At 40.3% G+C, this 19,039-nt stretch overlaps 1 protein-coding gene across 1 annotated transcript in view; it reads left to right on the plus strand.

Annotated features, from left to right (window-relative positions):
• The window catches only part of atp10a (ATPase phospholipid transporting 10A), a 63,566-nt gene extending 59,034 nt beyond the window's left edge, over positions 1-4,532 (plus strand). The window contains exons 20-21 of the mRNA XM_084066379.1: positions 1,693-1,880; positions 2,900-4,532. Of these exons, the coding sequence (XP_083922505.1) occupies positions 1,693-1,880; positions 2,900-3,533 (822 nt within the window). The 3' untranslated portion in view covers positions 3,534-4,532. The remainder of the gene's footprint in view (positions 1-1,692; positions 1,881-2,899) is intronic.
• Positions 4,533-19,039: the final 14,507 nt, after the last annotated feature.

A 19,039-nucleotide genomic window follows, 5' to 3' on the forward strand; every position in this document is an offset into this window, starting at 1 on the left:
CTGGATGTTTGTTCTAATGAGTCGGCAGCTTGCTAAGAGAACAATGAACAGCGGAAAAGGGTGAGCTAACAAAAACATTTTATGCACCAACACAACATGGAACAGAAGAAAGTCAGATCTCTATCACAGGCCAGAGCTAATGTCCATGCATCAATGTCACTAATAGAAAGGGTGGAAATTACAAGTACTGTCGTTACTGTAATTGTATATCTTTTTCCATGTAAATTCTAAAAATATGTTATTCTACTTTAACCACTTAAACCCAATATACTTCCCCCAGGGGTCTATACTTTGTCTGGTCCTTTCTTCCCTTATCACCAAATATCCTCACGGAAAATTGTCGGTCTACAAGCTCACAACGCATCAAAACACCCCAGAGTTGGGACACTAGAGTTCATGTGGTTAAGTACATTTTTGATGAAGTAAACTCTACTTTTGGCAAGGCAAGAATTGAGTATGTAAAGGGAGATCAATATGCACACTCAGAAATATTTGTGGTGCTGGGAGTAAATCCCCTTATGTAAGAACTTTTACACAAAATAAAATCTGCATACTCCTACACACATATTTATCTGTATTATTTGTCAATGTTTCTGTCCTTCATGTCCTGATGAAGGTGAATGTCCTTGTCTGGCCGAAATATTGACAAATAAAACAGAAAGCTGTGTGGGAGTATGCAGTCTTTTTTTTCTTTTTCTTCTTCTTGCAGAGTAGCGTACAGTTATATTGTTCTGGTCCAGTCAGGAGGGTAGCCCATTTACATTTGCTTTGAACCTCTTTTCCTTTGTCAGGCAATCTTTGAGAACGCTTTGTTATAGAAAAGATACTCTTTAGAGAGCATCAGTGATTCGGTTGGTACTGTAGGTTGGATTCATATTTAAATATTATGCTCAGGATGTAACTATGTGTACAGTAACTTAAAGCTGTATTATGTCTGTATGATAGAGTATATTATATAACTTGGGGTGGTTGTGTTTGGTCTCACTGCTCGTAGAATAGGAAAGTTACATAGTAGTGTAGCTTTAAGTTACTAGAAGTCTTCAAATGGCTACTTTTGTACTTTTACTTCAGTAGTTTCACAAGTATGGAACTTCTACTTGAGTAATATTTAAGTCAATTAACAGTACTTCTACAAGAGTAGAATACTATAGTACTCTATCCACCCCTGACTAGGAAGTAACTCATACCGCCTTGTGTCAAAAAATCTGAACTATCCCTTTAACCCATTAAGACCGGGAACGCACTTTACTTCTGGGGTTCCCTGGAACAAAATATATATTTTTATTTTTTTCATTTTTTATACAAAATATCTTTTTCAAAAAACTGTTTGGATTTAGAAAACATTTATAGAATCGACCTCAGGTCTTAAAGTGGTGAAGATTACGGTTTGGCTTGGACAGACAGTTCTAGTAAATGCTATGTATGTTTATCACTCAATAAATGTAAATGGTGCATTTATATAGGGCCTTTATCCAAAGCGCTTTACACTGTGCATTACATTCACCCATTCACACACCGACGGCAGAGGAAACCATGCAAGACACCAACCTTCTCGTCGGGGGAACACTTAGGGGTTCAGTGTCTTGCTCAAGGACACTTCTACTCTAACCCAAACGGAGCCGGGGATTGAACTTCTCTACCTCCTGAGCCACTGCCACCCCTGTTCTCAATGCCCTGTTTTTCCCCCTGCAGACCTGGATGAACTGGTTGTCCATCTGCTTTAGCATAGCCCTGTTCTTCACGGTGGCTCTGTGTTACAACGCCTCCTGTCCTACCTGCTACTCCCCCTCCAACCCCTACTGGACCATGCAGAGGCTGCTGCAGGACCCCATTTTCTACCTGCTCTGTGTCATCACGCCAGTCGTGGCCCTGCTGCCCAGGTAAACGCCAAAGGGTGCTCATTGTGTGCGGATGAAGACTGAGTTATACTTCTATAACTCACTTATATCAGTGGTTTTAATAACGTTTTGTTTTCAAGGACCCCCAGTTTGGTATGCATTAGGCCAGTGGTTCTCAAACTTTTTCAAGTCAAGGACCCCTAAATGTATATGTATTTGGCAGCAGACCCCCATCTGAAAATGTTTTGTGGAGGGACCCCCAGAAGAGAAGATTTGTGTAAAAAAAATCTAAATGATTCAAAATGTCATTTTTGAGATTTTTCCAAATGTTTTCAAAAATAGCAGATGTACAAGCCAGCGTATAAATGGATAAAATGGTTAAAATGATTGTGATGCTATGTTAACTCCTTTTGCTGGGGATCCCCTGGAACCCTCCCAAGGACCCCTGGGGGTCCCCGGACTCCACTTTGAGAACCAATGCATTAGGCCACGGAACCCTGTAACTCAGAGAGTGTACAAATCGAACCAAGTTGGACCCATAATGGTCCGTATGGTTCCATTTGTACACTCAGAGTTACAGACCTATAAGGGTATATTTGGTACCTAACTATCAATGATTTAGCTTGGGACCATGTGGAAACCCCTCAAGGACCCCAGGGGGTCCCCGGGCCCCACTTTGATAAGCACTGACTTATAACTTTTCAGTGTGTGACAATGGCGTGCAACCAAATGTAAATCAGCCATAAGGCGTGCGAGAAACTCACGTGCTATATCCCCCCCAGCGAGGGTTGTGTTGTTTAATCGAGTGCGTTATCTGTTAATGGCTATTTACAGTACACCATCAAGAGGTTGTGCAGATGCATGAATACACAAACACAAGCCTCCTCGTCTCGGCACAGTTCAAGTTGTCTTTTTTTTTTACTGCCGAGGTTTGTCTGTTATAGATACCAGATGCCTTTCATGTTCATCCCCGGGCCTGGGTTTAGGTTGTTTTTTTCTTCTGTTCAGGATAGTGCTGAGCTGAAGCAGGGCTTCATGTCTGCTCCTTCTTTATCTTGCAGATATTTCTACAGGGCGTGCCAAGGCACGCTGTTCCCCAGCCCCGTCCAGGTCGGGAGGCAGCTGGATAAACTCCCCGGCGAAATTCGCAGGAATATCCTCAGCCTGAGCAGGGTCAAGGTCGGGTCACAGTTCGGCCCAATGCCTCCTTTCCTGTCCTTCTCCAAGCCTTTCCCTAAATACTGCAGTCAGAAAGACTCCAAAGCTGCACCAACCAGCTGCCGGGGGCCGCTCTTAAGGGCCAGCAACGTCGGGGAGGCCCATTCCAAGGGACAGAGGAACCCGCCGGGTTTCACGGACAGTAAGAAGGGCCTCTCGGATCCCTTCACGTTAGCCGCTACAGAAGGGGACACACTTCCTTTTACCAAAGAGGCTCCTCGGCCGCAGGCGCCTCCGGCCGAGGACCCTGACAGGACTCTGGACCTCTCGGATCTGAGCCTGTCCAACTGGATCACCTCGACCCCACTGCCCGTACAGAAAGACAGTGTTCAGCTGACGCTGCCCCCTACGGGGGGGCCCCAGTGGGTCACCTACAAGAGGAACTTGGAGGCCGACGGCGCTGTTTGTCCTGCACCCAGGACAGAGGGACGTGTGCCAAACTGTTCCGAAGAGCACTCGCGCCAAACCACCTTATGATGTATTATAGTCTTAAACATGTTACTCTGCCTCCAATTTGCACGATAGTTTTTATAATATTTTATTATATATATTTTCTTTTATTTTTCTCTTATTTTTTGCTTTGAGAGGATTGTTTTATAAAAAAAATCAAAATAGGTACTTATGTTTTTGCTAAAGTAAAAAAGAAACTATTTCTGAGAGATGGAAGAACTGGATTATCTCCTCTTATTTTTCAGAACTCTGGAAGACCTTTATTTTGAAAAAATGCATCTCAGTACTTGAGCAATGTTTTGTTTTGTTTTTCCAGAACGCAGACATTCCATTATCTGGGTTATTTGGGGAGTGCATACATTCTCTCTGATATGATAAGGTACTGCGCGCATTCATTCAGCTACTATGCCTGTAAATCCACTCTTGACTTGTGTCAAACGGCCTATTTGGCCTTGAACAGGTATGACTTGGCCTGAGGAGAGTTTTATGGGGTTTCTCATATTCCTCCAGAATCGTCCTTCACTCTGAACGTCAGGATTGCCATGCAAACACGTTCTACCTACAGTACCTACTTGAATCTATGGCTTGATTTATACTTGGTTGCACGCCGGTGTCTCGCAACCCAAAAATTGCCAATCTACAGTACGTCGCAGTGCAAAGCGCTGTGAGCTCACAGATCGTCTATTTTTGTGTGGCACTGGTGCGCAAACCAAGTATAACAGGGCTTTATCTCGACATGGATTATCACAGAGTCTCAGAGTATTATTTCTCAGCCTCATTGCTGGATTTAAAAAATAAATATTGCAAATATACCTTTGATAGGTTTATTATAGCTGTTCTGTATTTCAGTTCATTCCAGTGGCTACATAAGCTATAGACTATATAAATACAAATATATAGTTATATCATGAGTACAGTATACTAAAGGAAGTTACATTTCACAGCAATTAACCAAGAAGGTTTAAGGTGTAATATCATGAGAAAACGGGATCACACGCCTGAAAACATTGATACTGCCTTATTTGTGTGTGTGTGTGTGTGTGTGTGTGTGTGTGTGTGTGTGTGTGTGTGTGTGTGTGTGTGTGTGTGTGTGTGTGTGTGTGTGTGTGTGTGTGTGTGTGTGTGTGTGTGTGTGTGTGTGTGTGTGTGTGTGTGTGTGTGTGTGTGTGTGTGTGTGTGTGTGTGTGTGTGTGTGTGTGTGCGTGCGTGCGTGCGTGTTTACATCCTTGGTGTAAACTATTTTTTTAAAACTCTAATTAAGCTGTTCATGTTCTATGCTGTCATTATGCTGATAATGAGTAGCCATGTGAACCACCAAACTAATTCAACAAACAAAAAAGAAACTTTGCTGTCAGACAAAACTGACTCTGTTCACTCTCCAGTTCCAGCATGTTGTGAGTCAGTCGGTTGTTTACTGTTGTCCAGTGCTGTTGAGCTGAAATGCAGAGCACATTGGTCTAGGTCAATGTCAAGCTCTTGTAAAAATGCTCAGATGCTTTAAGATGCATGTTTTGCACTATGAAGCATTGATTCAGAGCTGCCAGTGAGTGTTGAAGTTGCTGTTGACATGTTTCCTAGGGAGATATTGTGTGCTCACTGATGCAGTATTTAAGACAATGAAAAAAGTGCATCACAGGTAGGGCTGGGCAATGTGGACAAAATATCACAATATTTTTTAACCAAATACTGATCGATATTGTGATGTGAATAATGTATTGTGACGATAATATAGATTTTTCTTTTAAATTGTCACTTTTCTTGGTGGGCAAAAATTGCCCATCTACAGGCTCACATTGTGAGCTTGTCTCTGTCAAAGGTGTTCTGGGGGTTAAGTTCTAGTTGTCTGGTTAGTGAGCTTGGTTGGACTGTCAAAGACAAACGTGTTGTGGGGGATAGCACTCATACTGCTTTCAACAAAAGTATTTGGCTAAACCAGGAAAAAAGAAACGCATATGCCATATCACAATATTCCGATATCCAAGATCCCAGACGGTATCTAGTCTAATATCACAATATCGATATGTTTCCCAGCCCTAATCGTTGGCACTTTTTCAGACCTCATCGTAATGTTCAGTGCTTGTGATGCACAAGATAACAAGTCAAACACTACATGGAGAATTGGCATCACATGCTACCCTTCTTTCTATTTTCCAAAGAATTTGCAACAGCACCTTGAATATGTGATTGTCAATTTTGTAAAGCATACCTTTTACCAAAGATCATTTATATATATAGTTGTATTTCAGTTTTCTTTTATACAAATGTATTTTCTAAGCAACAGCATGTGCCTTAACACTGGATAAGAGACTACAAATGGAAGAGTTTGCCTTCGAGAGATAAAGATATTGTTCGTTTAAAAGATAATGGGGCACCATTGCTCACCGAGGAGCAAATTTTGTGTTTGTAGAAGATATTTATGAGACAGTATGTACGGTTAAGCCTGAATTATGCTTTGGCAACAATGTGTTGGAGCGTGTTTTTATGCATCAATGCGTTTCTTTGTTGCACAACATTGTCACCAAAGCATAAATCAGGCTTGACTTTTCTTTTCAGTCAATTTCCGGTCCATGTACTTGCTTTGATCTATTCAGATCATGTGATCATGTGGTCCACTCTGTTGTTGTGTTTTGCCTGTGCCTTGCCTTGGCATGGCATCCCGTTTGCCAGAAGAACCGAGTTCAGCCTTCTTCACTGATGCATTCCATTTTAGCCACTTTCACATGCCGAGACATTCCTCAATGAAACATTCAGTTACAACATAGGCCTACGGTACCGTACCGTTTGTTCTGTGTTTTAACGATTGTGTCTTTTCATATTATCGATACTTCACATGGTTCACTTCTCAAGCTGCTTGCCTCCTTTTGCCTTTGGATGATGCGTTGTCATTGTCTCATTTAAGGCTCTTGTACATGTCTTCAATAAATTCCAGCTTAACAGCACAAAAGAGGATTTCATTGTGTGTTATGTAAACAGGAAAGACCCATCACAGCCAAAGACATAATTGAAAAATCTGATTTGATAAATAAATTGTTTGGCATGATGTCTTTATATAGATATATTACTGAGTTTACAGAGTGCGCTGATGGCTCAACTAGACAGTGCATGATCTTAACGTCCTGGAGTTGAATTGGGATTAAATCCTGTGTTGTCACAGGGCATGTCGCAGGATATCATGCCCTATTTAATACTCAGCTATCTGTACACTAGTATTTGATACCGGAGAAATGCTATAAAAGTTTTGAAAAAAATATTATCAAGCTTAACATTTGAGAACACTCATTTTCTTTTATTGCATTCTTGCATTCTGAATGATATATCCAGACAGGGCCTGTCTAGAAACCAGCTGATTTAACAGGAAATTTCAGATCCCCAGGCTGACTTAAGAGGGAACAGCTGGGAGCATGTCCTCTAGAGATAAATGTTTCTACCCAGCTGAGGTCAGGGCAGGGCATCTCCTGTCCCTGTGGAGCCCTGAGCACTGAGAGGAAGTCCATTATTAACAATTCTACAGCCAGGACTGGACACATCACTCATATTATGTAAGGCAGTTATTGCCAAAGTGTTGAGTCGTTAACATTGAAAAATATCGACTGTTCATCATAATTGATCAGGGTGTAGAATTTTCCTCTGCATTTGGAAATGTGTGCACAAAATATGTTGTTTTTGTATAGTTATGTGTACTAGACCATACCCGGTCGACGCATCCGTGGGGGGATATGCGCACATGATCTGGCAACCCGGGAGGCAGTTCGTCCCATAGCTGGGCAGGCCCGTAACCATGGCGACAGTTTTTGACACATAAACGCTAATAAGAAGCTGAGATTTGATGAAATCGAAAAACGGGCTTGACAGTTAAGTTCAGATGGTAATGGTCAATGGCTGTGTGCAAAATCAGAGCAATTGGTCCAGCCACTGAGGAGAATCGGGTAGCTTCACCTACCACTACAGACCCACTACAAACGGACAGAGGTTACTAGAATTATAGTATGATATCGCCATAATTTGTGGCCATCACACAATCCCAAGGCACATCTGGACTTTTGCCAGTGTGCCCCTGCCCACTGTTTGGGAACCACTATAGAGTTTAAGGCAATACTTTCCATGCCTCTGCAAACAGACGTTTCTCAGTATTAATGATTTTATTTATATAAGGGATTAAACTGTTGCAACAGGAGTGGCCTTTGACCCTACTGGACCTTGAGTGTCTGAGATGGCATAGTGTTATTAAACTGATGGATCTTTTGAGGAACCGAGTGGTCTTGAAGGTCGTCTCATTCAGACATTTCATAATATTCCCTTCAATAACCATGGCATTCAAACTTTGGGTATGTCATTATAGCAAATAAAACAATCTTTTTGCACACCTACTTAGATGGGTGCGTAGGAATGAACAGCCAACGTTCATCAGGTCAATGCGACCGAAATGTTGTATTTCTGCATCAAAGAGTTGCTGTACGTGAAAACATTTTCTCAGTCTAAATGTCACTTTTGCTAGTTGCATTTGTCCATGCTGCCACAGCTTCGTTTCAAAATGTTAATGAACACAAAGTCTCTGCTTATTTCTTTTACAAAAGTAGAGCTCGATGCCTTTCTTGAATCCATGAAGATGAATATTTGATGGCCCGCTTCTCTGTGCACTGCCACTGAGCCTCACTCTATCTCTGCTGTTCTGTGGATGCGTGTACAAAGTAAGTAGCCTACTAGTGGGAAAGGGTTACTTTCCTTACACTGTTGGGAGTTTTTCAAACACATACACACTCTTAAAACCCCTTTAAGAATCTGTGTGTTGAATTCTGTTTGAAAACTCCTTAAATAATCCTTAAAATAACTTCTCCTAAAGTTTAACTGCTGAGCAAGATTTCGCCTATACTGTAAAGTCTGTTTTCTGTGTATGTGCAGTGAAAGCTTCGAGTTTCCACAACATATTTGAATATTGAACCAGGATTGGCTCCAAACTAACTGATGTCACAGATCGTTCTAGTGGGCCCACACCTTAACCACTTAAATCCTACAGTTGACCAGGGTCCACCTTGACTCTATACTTGGCCCCCACTTTCTTCCCACTCTACACAAATCACAGAAAATAGCTGATCTTCAAGCTCACAATATGTACTCTACTGACACCTGAGCATGTAGATTTGCTATTTTCAATGAATGTTAATTTATATTTTCGCAGAATGTTTGCATATATGACAGAATAGGGATGCTAGAGTTTGGACGTAATATTACGTCATCTCAAATCCAATGCTTGACCGCCATTGACGTAATATTACGTCATCATGGTGTGTTCAGTGATTACGCTATTCAACCTATGAATGCTGCTTTGACTTCCAGAGAAGGATAGACCCGGAAATTACATCATTAAGAAAAATATCACACGGTCCACAGCAATGTTATCAGATTTATAAAAATATATTTATCTTGGATTTATTTTCCCAGATTGCGTTTTTGAAATCTTATTTTCAATGGGTACAGAGAAACTTTCCACTGTCAGCAGATGAATGTGAAAAATTAACCTTCTAAAGTCAAACTCTGCACATACAGTATAGTACATCATACTGCACAGTGAAGTTCAAACATAAGGAAGGCACATTTTTGAGGGGAGGGTATAGGCAAGTATTCTGGTTTGTCCAACAGAAATGTCACTGTGCACATTCTCTCTTAATCCCTTTTCCTGGAAAAGGAAACCAATGTTCTTGTTTACATGATGTTTATGAAATCAGCAAACTGCAATAAGTGGGGAGTAACCAGGATACTCAAACACATGTTAAAGGACAACTTTGTTTTTTTTACAACCAATGTTTGTGTTTTAGATTGTAATTAAAGTAAATAAAAGATGAGTGTTAAAAATTTTAAATTTACTGCTTTCTATAGTTTTAGCAATTTTCACAATCTTTTTTACAGTGTTTTCACAGTGGGCGGGGGCATTCTGTCCGGTGGCTGAATATGTATTTTTTTAACACATTAACCCGGCGTTTTCTTTATTATTATTTACAGTAGCTCTTCTAGCCCTCAATAACTCACATCTGGCCATCTCAGACAGCCGGACCTTTTTTATTGTGTAAAAAAGGCATATTTAGCCACTGGACAGAATGCCCCCGCCCACTGTAAAAAATATCGCAAAAAATGCTAAAACTATAGAAAGCAGTAAATGAAAAAAAAATTACACTCATCATTTATTTACTTTAATTACAAGCTAAAATATAAACCTTGGTTGTAAAAAAACAAAGTTGTCCTTTAACGCTGTGACTGACTGACTGGTACACTTGACATAGCTGCTGAGTGCTGACCAGAGTTTGCTTGATTTTCGAAGAAGCGCTTGGACTAAATGTATTTCAGTGTAACATGGAAATCACTTGGAGAGACTTGAACGGCCTTGCGTTAAAGTAACCTAAGGGACCAAAGGGTGCGGTTACTCCGAACTTTAATTCTGCCTATGAGGGTGGATTCTGCCAATGCTTTTCAATGGGAACAGAACGTTTCTTTTTTTTGCAGAAATCCGCAAATGGCAACAAACCGCTCTGTTCCCATTGCTTCGGCAGAATCAGCCCTCATAGGTAAAATTCCAGCTCGGTGTGACAGCACCCCAACACACTAAATATCATTGGGCCGTTATTTTTTGTCAAAGTTTGTCTTTGATTGATTTGAAAAGTCTAGCCAAGAATAATCCCTGGAGAAAAGATTGATGTATGAACAAAATTCAAATGCCTGTGACTTAACAGCAGCCAATGACTTTGGAGAAAATGTAAACAAACTTTAAATCTAAAACCATTAAAGCTGCAATCTCTAAGTTTTATATCCGTTTTCTCCTTCTCCAGACGGAGTGAGCTAATTGCAAAGATGTCCGAACTACAATTAAGATGGTGGCTTGTGTCCAATCTAGTGCGCCATCTGCTTCAAATAACTTTATTGACATTGTCTACCAGTAGGTGTCCTACCCGACAGATAGATTTGAAATGATGACACCTCCAACCACTGCAGATGTACTAGTTATATTGTATTAACATGCTTTACCATACATTGGTTAAAATCATGTTTTATTTTAAATGAGTCCAGGATTGTAGCTATAATATAACAGGAAAATGTCTATGTTTATGTATGATATTAAGCTGAAGCTGTATTAATGCTGGTATTTTCCTTTATGGAATTACCATTTAAAATGTTTTCATTTACAATGGGAACTAAGACGTTTTCTCTCCAAAGCATTAATTTAAACAAATGTACCGTATGTAGATACAGGTCACTAACTGTTAGGGCTGCAGGCTGCTCCTATCAGACTGATATCTAGAAATAAGTGTGACCAAAAAAATTTAAGTCAATGTCTGGATACATTAATTAGCATAAAATAACCTTGAACTGAGCCAAAATAGAAGGTGGGGTGGCTTACATGCAGGACACAGCCAGCTCTTTCTCCAGATTTCTCCTGGAAATCAAATTAGTCTAAACCGATCTAACTTGCTACTTAGAAATATGAAAATATATTTTAAAAGACATTTTTGTGAACGGAAATGACAAGCAGATGCAGAATGTTCCTGTGCGAAGCTACATTTCATGAGGTAGCACTACTCTCTGTATCATTTCAATATCGTGGAAGACTTGAGAGACTACAAGCAAAGCAAATGTGTGTTATCCAAGAAACAGAAAAAAGAGATGCAAGGTCAGAGAGTATGGTATATTGGACAGCATATGCGTTAACATTGAATCACCCATAGAATGGCTGATAACAGCCTACCGGAGCCTCCTGGTAGGCAAGTAGGGACCTACTGGCCCATAGCTATGGCATGAGAACGGTGATAATGGCCCCATTCAATGGGATGAGAAATAGGTATCGGGTGCCAGGCTTCAGTCCATTTTAACTCTCTCACAGCCAGACCTTTCCCCTGGCTTCCATGAGTTCATTATTGATTTTCTGGGAAAATTGGTCCTCTGTCTCCAAAATATTATATCTGCAACCTCCAACTGCCAATATTCTCATATGCACAGGCCTAGTGGGTGTGAGTGACCCTTTTTAAGCCCGATTTATACTTTGTCGTGCAATGGTGTTCCTAAAATAGCCGATCTACAAGCTCACAATGCATCGTGGACACAAAGCCTTGGGAGCTTGTAGATCAGCTATATTTGGCACGTCGACGCCGTCGTGCGACGCAGCATAAATTAAGCATTAGAAGATAGATGATCTTTGGCCTGTTGTTGCAGCAGTTTGTCTTTGCCTGGTGTGCCTAGCATCTGTGGTCCCTCGCCAGGAGGAGAAGTTATTAATGTTTCTTTTCAGGCACGATGAGGGGAAAGGGACAGAGACGCGGCTCTGCTGATGCTGCCTTTACGCAGCCACTGGCATGGGCTGGCCAAATTACTGACCATCGCTGCACTTTTTAAAAACCAGTTCCTCATCTTTAACAGATAATGATGACTCCTCTACCCTCACAGTGCTGCTCCCTCCATCTCTTTCAAAGCCCAGGTGTAAAGCAGCCAGATTGATCAGCTGCTTTTCCATTTCATTTTTTTCTGCAGACTGTGTGTGGAACCTTTGTGCCATTGCAGCGCGGCTTCTTTTTTCAGCCCAGTTGGCAGAGAAAACATGTGTGAAAATTGCAAAAAAACTGGAACTGGCTTTTTTTATTTAGATAAATCAAACTAGCTTTTTTTTTTTATCCTAAAAATGTAAATCTGTAAAGTCAATTTTAACTGAGAACATATTGTTTACTATTCTGTCAGTATGCAACTCGAATGTTGCCGCAGCAGGCTTCGCATCGCTCCGTGAGGACACTTGCTCGACTAACACCTCGCTCAGGGCCACCTCGCTCTGGGCCACCTCGCGGGGTTTAAGCCTGGTGTTGAGGGAACGCATGCCTTGCAACGTTGAGATGTGGTTTGCAGAAATGAACAACAATTGGGTTGTCTTTTGTTGTTTGTTTCTCTCAAACGGCAGCCTTTGTGGATCCAATGTGCGCACTCCTCGGTGAGCGTACGCAAAAGAGCTGAAATGAGCAAAATTAATTTCTTGTCATAAACCCGTCAAATCTCCTCTCATGAGATGTAAGACATGAGTAATATGATTGAAAGGCTTCCTTCCCGGGGATGAATGGCGCACACTCCTTTTCAATCTGCCCCCATCTTCCTTCATTGATCTGATTGCTTTTGTGAAGACCTGCAGCCTCCAGACACAGATGAGACTGATCGTGGCATAGTTAATGGAAGTAATTTGCATGTTGTCATATAAGGGACTCATTGGCCTCAGTGGCTCGGTCATTAATATTGTCATGACCCGCTTTCATAGCCCATCCTTTTATAACAGGCTGAAATCAGGACATTTTCAATTTCCTAAGCTGCCTCATAAATAGTGGGCCTCAATGCTGCTGGCTGACAGGCTAGGTTATAGGAATAGTTTATGTGTTTTTAACCCCTTGCTGCCTCCCGGCCATCTTATCTTTCAACCTGGTTTCCCTATTTTGAGCATTATAGGTGTATTTTCTTTTTAAGGAATTTAAAAGTATTCACAAATACTGTAGTGAAAACAGCCAATCTACAAGTTATAAAGTTGTCACGATGTGACTATATTTGCACGACACTGTTATATGACAAAGTATAAAATAGGGCTCAAAGCTGCAATGTCCTACCGGGATTCTAAACCGATTCTCACCCGTACGAGTTATAAAATTGCTACAGTTGATGAGCAAGCTATAACAGAAATCCTGTTTGGCAAGAGGATATATTGCATTTTGACCTTCATGCAATACCTCTGGTCAACCAGTAGTAGTTCTAACTGACCATAAATCTAAATGTCTCAGTAGAAGAGCAAGGAGACCAGCCAATACGCCACAGTTGTGTTAGTTATAATGTATTAACATACTCTATCATACAGATGTTTTATTCACTTAAAGAGAGTTGTGGATTTCAGCATTAAGTGGTGCCAGTCTGAACTTTAGGAGCGAGCCTGTTGAGGGCCGCGTGGGACTTGAAGCCTCTCGCGGGCCAAGGCCATCTGTCACCCAGTTGGTAGATGCACCATGTGACTGTGTTCACTTGTATCCGCTCGTATCCTGCGGGAGCTAAACGTGGCTAAACTGTATGGCTCATGTTGAGTCTTTCCATCGCCGTGAGGCAGGAATTCAGTTGCAGCCAACTTTGAAACGTTTTAGTTTGACATGTTTTGCCCTCTTGTTGTTGTTCAGACGATGTGCGTACTCAGAGAACTGCTGAGGTGTTGTGAAATGAGCTGAGCTAATGAGCTGGGCTTCCGAGACAGACACATCTGAGAGCACATGATAATTAGACTGATCACAGATACTGGCCAACACACTTCTGGTACACTGTAAAATCCTGAGTGTTCATTTAACTCGGAGAGTGTGCAAATGCACACACCTGAGCGTTCTTCTTTAAAGGGGGTGTATCCGTGTATGTGATATTTGTTTTTGTTAAAATAAGTGTTAAATAGCTATATATTCTGATAAGCAATAGCTATGGAGTGTGTGTTCTGTAACAGGGGTCTCCCTGTCTCTCCAGCTCTTCAGTAAAATCCATTTTCCGATTTGGATAACAATCTCATCCAATCAGGAGAGAGAACTCCTAGAGAATACATACAGGATAAACAAGTGAAATTGGAAGTGAATAGATTAAAAAAATAAACAGACACAATTGTAAACGGAACACTATAAAATTGAAGTTGATAAATTATCTTTGTGGGGTTCTCTCTCCTGACTAGATAGAATTGTTATCCTAAACGGTTAAGGTATTTTCTGTTTAGTAGAGCTGGAGAGATGGGGAGACTGAACAAATATAGCAGGGGTCTTCAACAGGGGGTCCGGGACCCCTATGTGGTCCTCAGAGTTACTACGGGGGACAGACACATTTTCGAGTGGTAAGACCCCTCCTCTATAGCAATGATCGGAATATAGAGAAACAAAAATGTTTGAAGAAAAACCAGAGTGCACATTGCACAAATGTAACCAAAGGGACTCGTAAGGGTCCATTTGTTTACATTTGTATAATCTCTGAGTTACAAGTGGAGATATGAACACTGAGATTTTTACTAATTTGCTGGAAGTACACTCATCTTGATCACAGAAGATTTCAATTCCCTTTTAATTGCCACGGTGACCCCCTGTCCACTCCCACGAGGATGGCACGCTTCCAGGAATCACTTAACACAGATGAGGTAACAACCCTGTATTCTGTGTCCTACAAGCAACCTTCAAGAGCCCTCACAGAGCTGGATGGGTGTTCTATAGATCCTTGCAGTATTTTATGTATAGTAATGATAGTGCATCTGAGGTTAATGGAGATGTTCCAGGAAGGACACAGCATGACCATGTACATTTCATGTAAAGTCAGTCCACGTCAGACAATAGTGTGTCCATCTAATGTCACAAGGTAATATGATGGGCGCTTGTATTAGCATACTTACCGGTAATGTTCAAAGGACCAGGGCTTATAACATGGGGTCCATTTACCTGAATCAGAGGCTGTAAAATCCCTACTTTCTGTCCATTTGAATAATTCAAACATTACACTGCCTGAGCAAAGAGGTTCACAGGGAGCAGCCTTTGTGCTGTAAAAAGGAAATGATGAGACTTGTTCCTGTGAATGTAATCTAAAGCCGAGGCTGACTAGATACTGGCTCTCTGCAGATGGGATGGAAACTGCTTTATGTATCCATGCATGGTATTTTGTGATCATTTTGCCCTGGTTAATACATATAACTGCAGCAAAAAGTGCTGATATATTATATTAATGGCTCTGCTACCAATGCATGGAAGTATTAAAACATTCTGCATTGTAACATGGGTGTCACTTATTCATTAAATAATGAATAAACTGTTAACCTGATGCCTCTTAATTTATACACCGATATATGACGAATGAGTGGCACACCGAAAATAGCAGATCTTCAACTTGAAGATCGGTTATTTGGGGTTATTTTAAGTACAAATTAGGTTAGTAATAAACATGTCTGTCAAATATTGAGTATAGTGAGCAGCAGTAGCCTATATTTGACAAAAGTTGGATAGACACCATTGCACTTGGTGTTGATTGAGCAAAGTGTGCCAAGAACAGAGAGAGATAGTTTCACAAGTTTCAGTGACCTCTGTGTCCCAGATTATTTTTAAGTATTCCTTAAATAATCAAGCTATTTTGGGGGGCATCTCAAGTTTGTACATGGCTATTGACACTTCTCCACCCACTGAGAACCCTCCCCCTGCACTGCACATGCGCACGCACGCACGCACACACGCACACAACACACACACACACACACACTTCCACCAGTATATATATTTCATAACTTAGACTAGCAGTAAATGTTTTAACTCAGAGAACATTTCTACACCATGAAGATCTGTCAAGCTGCTGTTATCGAGTCCAGTTGGTGTCAGATGGTTAGTTGACATCATGTCAACTTATGATGCAGTATTTACAGTATACTGTAAACAAAACTGCATGCAGTTTTTTTCCGAACATCAGAATTCTCCTAATGAGGTTATATACAATTCTTTTTACCTTTTGAATGGAGATAGTTCCAGGCAAATATTTTCCCCCCCTTCTTCTTTTTTTGTGACACAGTCCATTTACCACAATAAATACTAATATTTTCCAAGTGGTCAAACAAATAGGATAGGACCGTAAATGAGATGGGGAACACTATCCACAATCCACATCCAATGTAAACGTCCTTGGGGGGAAGAAACCGTACCTGATCATTAATTTTACCCGTGGACTTGATGCTCTGCGTGATTGTAGAGACTCCCAGTGTTCAAATGGATAACTGCATGCAGTTCAAATGAATCATGTTCAGAGCAGTCAGTGATTCAGTATAAATAATAAAAATGCTTCACATTTCCATTCATCATGCACAGAATAAATTCATAATAAATTCCTGATTGGTAACTAAATAAGCATGAAGCTGGGAACCTGTCCAGAATGTTATTACAATGAATGTTGTTACATTATACATTTTTTGTTTGAAAATGTAGGAAAAGGAAGGAACATTAATGTGGTTAACACACACAAACACACATTGCATTCATCATAACCCCTGGCATAACAGGCAGTGTAAGATTAAGTGGCTGTGCATCCTTAGTGTGACAGATTGGACTGGTCGCTACAGAAACAAAATGTCACACTAGAGGTAAGACTCTATCTCCAGCTTGCACGCTTACAGAATTACAAACATTCTCCAGCGCCATGGGAGAAATGCACATGGATTAGATAATGCATAATTTACAAGGCCCTATTGCACAGCGAGTTGCCAAGGTTTTGACTTCCTGCTATATATGCCAGTGTTGATTTATGGTTTATGAATCTGATTTAAAGGTTATGAATCTGACTGGCCTGTCTGTTTGGCCTACAGCAATTGCAGACAGAAATGGTATTACCTAGTATCTGAAATAATAGGCTACAGTACAATATTCTGCTTGCTGTTCTGCAGAGGGCTTACATATATTTTCACAGCAGGGGTGCAACAGTTAATTGAACTTATCGATTTAATTGATTATAAAAAATATTCGATAATTTAATAAAATAATCAATTCATAATAGGCGAAAAGCTTAAAAAAAATTGAAGAATAAAATTGTTCAAATACTGATCTGCAAGCTCACAATGTGTTGCATCTGCTATTTTAACTATTTTTGCATGACACCATTGTGTGACAAAGTATAAAATAAAACTTAAGTGGCTAATCGATTCATGGATAAATGGAGAAAAATAATGCGTTTCTCGATTATTTGATTACTCGAAAACCCACGAACGGCAAAATAATCACTAACAATATAATCGATAGTTTCAGCCCTATTTCAGAGACTGAAACACAACCTAAGTAAACAATAGCACATAGACAGCCTCATTTTGAATGCAGCTATAACTTTCTCTCTCGTGAATCTCATTAACACCTACAGTATATAGCAAAGAGATTTTGTTGATTCAAAGACTAGTTTTGAGGTATTTAAATGTATGTTTATTTCAGGAAAGAGGGTGATAGAGGGGATAAAATGCATAGTTCAGGAAACCGTGCCTGTATGTTATGTACTAACTATAGCAGAGGCACTAGGACTTTAGAAATGTATCAAACCAATAAACCTCTGTAGTTATTCTACTGAATGTTATGCGTTGCCTCAATGAAACCATGACTAAATTAGTAAAAAAAAAAAAACAATTAAATGGTTATAATTAACAGTTTTATATACTAGCCTACCTCTGGTGTCAAACATGAATGTCAACATACAGAAATAAAATGTAAAAAATAATTTTCCTTTTCTATAGGCTATTGCTGCTGTTATTCAGAATCAACGCAGATGTAAGATATGGATTTTAAGGAAGAAAAGCATAGGCTATACAGCATATCAATAACCTGACTAGCCCTGCTTAATTTTTTTATTTAGCAGAAGAGCACGTATGAATGACTTCTTATCAAATGTATGCCAGACAGGAACATAAACATTATTATTATTTATTAATTTATTTTGACTTTGACCACTATAATCACTGCACTGATGGCTCCCATTCAAGATGTAAATGAACTGTAAATGAATTGAACCTTGGGATGTGTGTTAGTCTACAGTACATGACTGATGGAAGCTTGTTAGTCAGCATAGTTTAGACCAGTGACCGGGAGTCGAATGGCTGCTGACTGCCGTGTTAAATGGTCATTGGTAAGGGTTCAGGCAATGCGACGCCTTGTGAGCTTGTAGATCTGGATAAGAATCCATGAGGGGGGAGCTGTCAGGTGGATGCATGCCCCAACACCCACCTGTGACACTCAACAACAGGGGGTCTGAACTCCTGAACACATCCATCAAAACCACAGTGGTAATTTAACTCTGACTGAGAGTGTACAAATGTAACCAAATGGACCCATAATGGTCCATTTGTACACTCTCAAAGTTACACATTCTTAAATGAACGCAATGATTTTACTGTGCAGCTAAAGAGCGGATGACTGCAGAAGATGTGATGGGAGCTTTTGAAGATTTTTTTTATATCACAGTTATATCTATTGTCAGTATATTAGGTCACTTTTCATTCTGTTTATAACTCATTAATTGATGTACAAATCTATCATAATGTAGCCTAACATATTTTTTTTTAAACAGACCCACCGCACAGACCCTATGCTCCTTGTGATTGTGAGGTCTCGAGTTTGAATGTCTCTCCTCTCTGTCCTTGCTTTTACACTCTCTAAAATGAAATAAAAATAAAACGACGATGATTTTCATTTTAAGCATTCAACATTGTATACAAATCTGGAGTCTCCAGCTCGACAGGCCTACAGTCTGAATGCTGTTATTGTCAGTGGTTAACTAAATAGACAGGGGTCTTCAATGTTTTTCAGGCCAAGGACCCCTTATAGTATAATATGCTATGTCCAAAATACAGCTCCTGTAAGATTTTTGTGCTAAAATAGATTTTTTGCAGATCTCAAACTCCAAGCTATCAGAAATTGATAGGGTTCAAATTTTTCAGACCCCCACAAAATAGATGACCCCCCACCTCTGTGGGGGGGTCGTGGGTTCAAATCCCACGACCCCCGTGGGTTCAA

Source organism: Gymnoscopelus microlampas, assembly GCF_963454915.1.
Source record: "Gymnoscopelus microlampas genome assembly, chromosome: 9".
NCBI classification, from domain to species: domain Eukaryota; kingdom Metazoa; phylum Chordata; class Actinopteri; order Myctophiformes; family Myctophidae; genus Gymnoscopelus; species Gymnoscopelus microlampas.